Consider the following 7,155-nt stretch of genomic DNA (forward strand, 5'->3'; position numbering starts at 1 on the left):
GCTCCTTCCTGGTAGAGGCTGACAACTCCAGGTATGTGTAATGCCACAGTTGCCTGCTTGGTTTAGGTTCTAGCAGGTGAAGCAATGGGAAGTTTCTTTCTCCATATACAACACAGAAGAGTTCTAGATTCCATCTAACCTAAGTAAGGGGCCTGAGTTTCCAATTCTGTGCTTAGGACTAAAGGGATGGTCAGTAGTTCAGAGCCAGGAGTTCATTGAGAGCCAGGCTCAAGTTCAATGCCCACCCAAAACTCCCCATTGCCAGCAAGTGACCTCGCAACTGGAAATTCTCAGCCCTGCTAATAGTTATGCACACGGAAACACTTTAATTAAAGAAATAGATAGTCCATGATTGTGGGCTTGACGTTTACAAGACAATCATTCTGGTAAAATCATATTCCATGAGAGGAATGGAAAGTTCTAATATGTTATTCCCAGAAGCCCAAGATTAAATTAATTTCATTTGGAATAAATCTCTGCAAAACTTATATCAGACATACCGGGCCGCTTCCGAATATCTCTCCAGACATCTAAACACCGTTGCCTGACGAAGATGATTCCGGAAATAGGCTGGATTTAAAACAATGCTCCTTGAAGAGATAAGATAAATGTGCATGTTGTTAGGCTTTAAAAAGATAATTACCAGAAGGATTTGGGAATGGGCACATATGCAGTCAATTTTATACAGTATATTTTTTTTAAAAAGATACTAATGAATGAGTCCTTATCCTTCTTCCCCTTGACAGCTATGACAAATGAACAAGCATTATTGAAAAGTCAATTAAAATTGCATCATAAAAGCAATCTTATTTATAGCATTGAGTATTTTTACAGATAGAGCAATTACTGGTAAAGTCTTTGAGCTGAAGTTACATTCCACTTAGCTAGCATATAACATAAGCCCCAGTGCTAATTTATTCATTTATATTTTTGGATCTGGCAGCAACTTCATATTATTATTTATGGGACATCTACCTACAATCAATAAAGGAAAAGATGGCTGACTGCAAAATTCTAGCAAAAAAGGAAGTAATTACTATTTTGGTGAAAATGTTCATTTAAGAAACATCATTGAGACTCATTTCTCTCTCTCCCCCCCCCCCCCCTGGATAGACAATAGGATGGAGAGGAGTGAGCCCTGGACTGAAATTTGGAAGGTCTGGGTTTTAGACTTGGCATTGTCACTGACTCAGTGTGTGACTTTAGGCAAATCTCTGAGTTTCAATTTGTGCTTCTGGAAAAAGATCTGGAGTAGGGGATTTCGAAAGTCCTTCTCACCGCCATAATTTGGCGACAAATTTGGAAGTACTGGGACTCGTTTGGTTCTTGCAACCCTTGTATCTGCAACTGACTATGAAATCTTTGGAATTAGAATTCATGGGGGAGAGCAGGGTCCCTCTCCGTGTCCAGCTGCCTCCAACCCCAGCACAAGTAAGCAGAGGGAAATCTTCTCCATTCCTCCAATATATGATGACTAGTAGGGACTGCTTTCTGATATCTCCACAAAAACATTAGCTCCTTATGTACAGGGAAGAAGTACAATGAAGGAGGCAATCTGTGCTTTAAAGGAACCCCAGATTAAGAGAATGAGGGAAGTGGAAGGGACTCCAGAGGCCATTTATTCCAAAGCAAACCAGAGCTGGACCCCTCCTCTAGTACCTCTCTGACACGTGGTCCTCTGGCTTTGTCTTGCAGACCTCTGACAAATTTTGACTCAATCTATGACACTTTCAGAGTTCTAATTGTTGAGAGGTAGTGACGCCTAAAGGAGAAGGAGTCAGCCTCAGCACTGCAAAGGTTCAAGTCTCACTTTTGGTATATGTTGACTGTGTGACCCTGGGCAGGTTTCTTAGCTTCTCATCACACAATAAGTGCTAAAGTGGGTTGGAAGCAGGGGCTTCTTCATCCAGGACCTCCTCACATCCATGACCCACTCAGTTCATTGGGTCTGTTCCTTGTAGCCAGTACAACTATGTACTGAATGTAATATTTCTTCCATTAAGCCCAAATGTGCTTTTCTGCCAAACAGAGTCAAGCTTAATCCTCACTCACATGACAGTCTCTTCTCTCTCCAAACAAACACACAGGGTGATAATCCTGTCTCTTTGTCCCTTTCTTTGGGCTAAATATCCAGAGCTGGTTCAGCATAGTCTCACATGCCATCTTTTTATGTCCTGTTTTTTCTCTGTCACCATTTCTTCCAAAATGTGGTCCTGAGACTAGAGGAAGAGACATCAGACCTGGTCTGATGAGGGCAGAGCTGACCAGGACTATCATCTACTTTGCTCTGGACATCATATTTCTAGGGACAGAGAGAGGTAGGGAGGGCAGGGAATAAGCATTTATCTAGTATATACTAAGTGCTATAGCAATATTATCTCATTTGATTCTTACAAGAACCCTGTGAGGTAGGTGCTGTTATTAGCTACATTTTACAGTTGAGGAAACAGGAAAACAGAGGTTAAGTGATATGGCCAGGGTCACAGAACTGTAAGTGTTCAAGGCTAGATTTGAACTCAGATCTTCCTTACTCCAGATTCAGTATTCTATCCACTTTGCCATATGAGAACCAGAGAAGTTGTTGGTTTTCTGGTCTAATTTTCCAAAAAACAATGAACAAGTACCACCTCTATAACAGGGGTTTAAGTGTGGGGTCTACAAAATTAGTTTTTCCCCCTAATATTCTGATAACTGTATTTCAATATAATTCATTTCCCTTGTAATGCTATGGATCTTATTATATGCATTGACATTCTGAGAAAGAGTCTGTAGGAATTTCCAGACTGCCAAAGGGGTCCAGGCTAAGAAGCCTCATTTTATAGAATGAGAATGAATCACAGACCCTTAGAGATGGAAGGGACACCAGAGATCCCCTCATTAAGCACATATGAAAGGGAAAGTAACACATGCATAGGACAACATAGGCTTATGACACATGCATAGGACAACACATATAGAGAAATAGGTGAGATGTAAGAAGGGAAAAGTCACCTTTGGCTTTGAGTGAAGGCTTAGAAGAGAGCTTTATGGTAGGTCTGAGGGAGACTCTGACCTAAGTTTGGAAGGAAGAGGAGAATTCCAGCAATCAGTGATGGGGAGAGAGTATGTTTCAGACATGGGGAATGGTCAGTGTGAATGAACAGGTGCAGGGGAATGTTGAAGGAAGACAGCAGAAGACAGAGAATAACCTGATTTGGAACCTAGAATGCATAAAGGGAAATAATGAGAAATAATGATAGAAACATGATGGAAAGTCCGATTTGAGATGTCCTTTGACAAAGGCATCTTAGTTTCTTGCTTCTACATCTCAGGCACTTAGTTTCCTCATCTGCCAAATAATGAGGTTGAATCTGATGACCTCTAGGGGTCTTTACTCTAAATCCCATCCTATCTCTCCAGATCCAGGGCTCTCTCCAGGACTGATGTCTTCTCCACCAAGGATGCATGCTATAAACTAGTACCCTAATTCTTCCTGAATTCAAATTTCATGCTTTATTCACAAGATTCCATTGCCTCCCTGGGATGAGAGGCACCCACATAAAAGCTGCAGACAACCTTGGAAATCATTGGGTTCAATCCCTTGGATTTAAAAACAGACCCCAAGATGGAAAACCACTTGTCCAAGTTTACCCAGCTGGGGGGATGATGGAGTTAGGACTCCTGACACTGAGGCTGAGCCTTCTCTGCTGTACTCTGCTCTTCCTCCCTTATCATGAATGCTGAATTAATGGAATTTGAATTAATGAGATTTTGCTGCATCTGTGGGTGAAGAGTTACGCAGATACAAGAATTACTCACTTGAGGACATTAATCATTTTCCCTTCATTTTGAGTTCTGCTTCTTTTAAAATCTACCTTTTGGTGCTTCCCATCGGAAAAAAAAAGAACATAAGAAATTCACAGCATGGATTTATTTCACACCAAGATAAAATTCATACAACCAGGTAGCACTTTTAATTTGAGGAGAGAAAAAGAGTGAATTATTCTACATAGAAGCAACATATCATTAGAGTACTGGAAATCAAGGGGTATTAAAAGACTATGCATATATTAACCATAACAGAAAATCAGAATTAAAGAAATAGGATTATTCTGTCATTTTCCTTGTTCACCCTAACCATCTAAAGTCTATTTCTCTTTATTACACACACATACATATATACACACAACCTTCTGATAACTAGAAATCTTTAAAACACTTCACTATCTTTTGAGAAGGGATGATTAACATATCTGTTCCTAATGCTCTGGAAAATTCTAAGTGATGCATTCTATTTTGCAATAGCATTTACTTACTTTTCTCCCTTATTCTAACATCATTTATGGAGTACTTAGACAGTACATGTCACCATATTAAGTATTGTACGTTGTGATAAAACCCAAATGTGATTTTTTTTCTTTTTGAATTTTTGTTAAAGTGGAAAAAACAGTGGTAAGGATAACAGATATGGATAAATGACTTATGAAAAAAACCCCCTCATATTTATTAAGTACTTATATGTTCCAGGTTCTGTGCTAATTGCAGGGCTATAAATGCAAAGTAAAAGCAGCCTCTGCTCCCAAGAAACTTATATTCTAGTAGGGAGTGATAATACATATGTAGGAATGGTGGCCAGGAATGGGTGTTTTGGTTTGGGCAGTTACAGGGATGGTAAGTGGAGTCATAGGGGAGTAGATGGGCACATCCTTTGCAGGACCGGTGCTGGTACTAGTGAACGCAGCTACCACTGGGGTAGCATAAGGAATTCTGTCAGAAGAATGATTGCATTTGTGTTAGGCAAAGCTAAGGGATTAGCTCCTGATGACAAGACTGAAATGAGGAAGGAGTTACTGCCCTAAAGTGAAAGGATGCTTAAGTAACTGAATAGTTATTGAGTATTAGATAAATATTTTAATAGATAAAGGCATTTTGCTTGGTCATCAGTCATGAGTTTGACTGAAGGACAGTACATTTCCTTAGCCAAAGTAAAGATCAAAGGTTATGTGAGCAGAGAGGGGTTGGTCTCTGCATCAGTGAAGGAGAGTGCCTACACTGATGAAATCTTAAATATCTGGGGTATCTCTAATTAGGGTCTGACTGAGGTTATCTCTGAATGTACATTTACATTTACACATTCTTGGGTTTGGGAGATAGTTTAGTCATTAGTGACATCCTCTCTCAATTCAAGCCAGCTAACATTTGCCAAATGAAGCGAATTGAATTCCCTCATTTGAGGGTGAGTTAATTTTCTGAGAAGGATACTAGCAAAGAATTATTTCAAGTGTTGCTACTTGAATGCTATTTACATTTGATGAAACATTGGTGAGATTTACTAAATGAATTCTGTATAATTTTTTTTGGGCAAAGACAGTGAGAGTCGATAGAAGACAAATCTAGAATTACCTGATTTTTCAAATCATCTCTAAAATGTGACCAGCTCCAGAAAGAATTACTCAAAGGTATAATTTCTCTCAATTTTTGCTAGCTTCCTACTTGGTAACTGAAATATATTAAAACTATTATCACATAATCTTATCATAATGTTACGCAATATGTTGTTGTCTGTCCTTTGTTCTGAAAAAGACATCATAGGATGACGTCTTGACTCATCGGTGAATTGGATTTAATTGAGGTAGAGTTGCATTAAGTCATTAGCCTCACTCTCTCTTCCACAGACATCCAAGTCCAGTGGCAAGACAAAAGTCAGGATGACTGGTGGTGGCCTTGGGAGCAGTGGATGAGTTTGGCATCATTGACGTCTAACCAAGCTTGAAGCATTCCCCATTGCCTGTTTCAGAGCCCTCGTGGCCCTTGGAACAGATTGTTCTCACCCACTATTCATCCAGGGAAAGCTTTTATAATCTTGGAATAGACATCTCACTAGTTCACCAACGGGTTTGAGGTCTGTCTGTTACCCTTATCCTGGGTTAGCCCATCTGCTGAGTCAGTTTGCCAGGATGTGGCTGCTGTGCATGAGCCACAGGTGAGAGTTGAATGCCGGGTGGACAACAAAGGTGGATGAGCAGCCCTGAAAAGGACTTGGCAAGCCCTTATTCCAGAGGTGCTAGTCTTCCTGGAACAACCCAACTGACCACAAAACTTTGCAATGATTATTTAAGAGACTCAGGAACGGGAGATGCTTACAAACAGTATGGTATAAATGTGTAGAACACTGGACTTGGAATCAAGACTCTGACTCGGGTTAGCTGTGTGACCCTAGGTACATCACTGAACCTCTCTGTCACTCAGTTTTCTCATTTGAAAAAAATAAGTGGGGTTGAACCTCTATGATCCATCAAAGCTCTAAGTCTATGATTCTGTAGAGCACGAGAATCACATCCATCAAGGCTGACACTCAAGTCAGTTAATGAGCAGCTTCCTTTCTGTCCACACTTTCGCAAACCTATCAGCAACCACTGGCCCAAGGGGTTTTCCCATGAAGTCTGCCTGTGCAGGCTTTAGTCACAGTTTACAATGGCAACATCGATTTCTCTCAGGTTATCAATTCTCCTTGATAGTTAGCAATGCCCCTCTGCCAGCTGAGAGCAGGATGTACACTGACCACTTCCAAAAGAATATGGAATCCTGGTATAATTTCATCACAATATTGGTTTCTTGGGTTTTTTTGCTCTTTCCCAACTTTATGAGAGACAGCAGGGTGGTATAGTGGGGGGAACACTGGATTGAGAGGGAACCTGGATGCTCATTAAAACTTTGTTGTTGTGTAAATGTCACTAAGCCTCTATGGGATTGGATTTCCCCACATACATGGGTTGTTTTCTCTTTCTTCCCATGTGCAATATTTATGGGCATGTTTAGACAGTGCTGATAGTCAATTCCCAGAGTTTCTTCATCATGGCCCTTCCCTACCACCTTTTCCAACCATCAGAAACTTGGACTCTACCTCTGGCTCCCCCAAGGCATCTACACAACTTTCTGAAGTCTCTCCAGCTTGCTCCCATGGGTACCCTGCCACCATTTCCACTTTCTGGCACATTTTTAATGTGGTGTATTTCTTCATGTAAGCTCCATGAAGGAGGGATTGTCTTGCTCGTTTGTATTTTGTGTTTTCAGAGCTTAGCCCAGTGCCTGGCATCTAGCAAACAATAAATATTTCTTTTTCATTCATTCTATCTATCTATCTATCTATCTATCTATCTATCTATCTATCTATCT

The 7,155-nt window shown here is 40.4% G+C and overlaps 1 protein-coding gene across 1 annotated transcript in view; it reads right to left on the reverse strand.

Annotated features, from left to right (window-relative positions):
- The window catches only part of SPATA16 (spermatogenesis associated 16), a 267,544-nt gene that overhangs the window by 148,844 nt on the left and 111,545 nt on the right, over nucleotides 1–7,155 (reverse strand). The window contains exon 3 of the mRNA XM_069083668.1: nucleotides 501–590. Coding sequence (XP_068939769.1) covers nucleotides 501–590 — 90 coding nt within the window. The remainder of the gene's footprint in view (nucleotides 1–500; nucleotides 591–7,155) is intronic.

This window comes from Petaurus breviceps, unplaced genomic scaffold (assembly GCF_028583685.1).
Source record: "Petaurus breviceps papuanus isolate PSGF00001 unplaced genomic scaffold, PetGlider_PUasm1.0 173, whole genome shotgun sequence".
NCBI classification, from domain to species: Eukaryota; Metazoa; Chordata; class Mammalia; order Diprotodontia; family Petauridae; genus Petaurus; species Petaurus breviceps.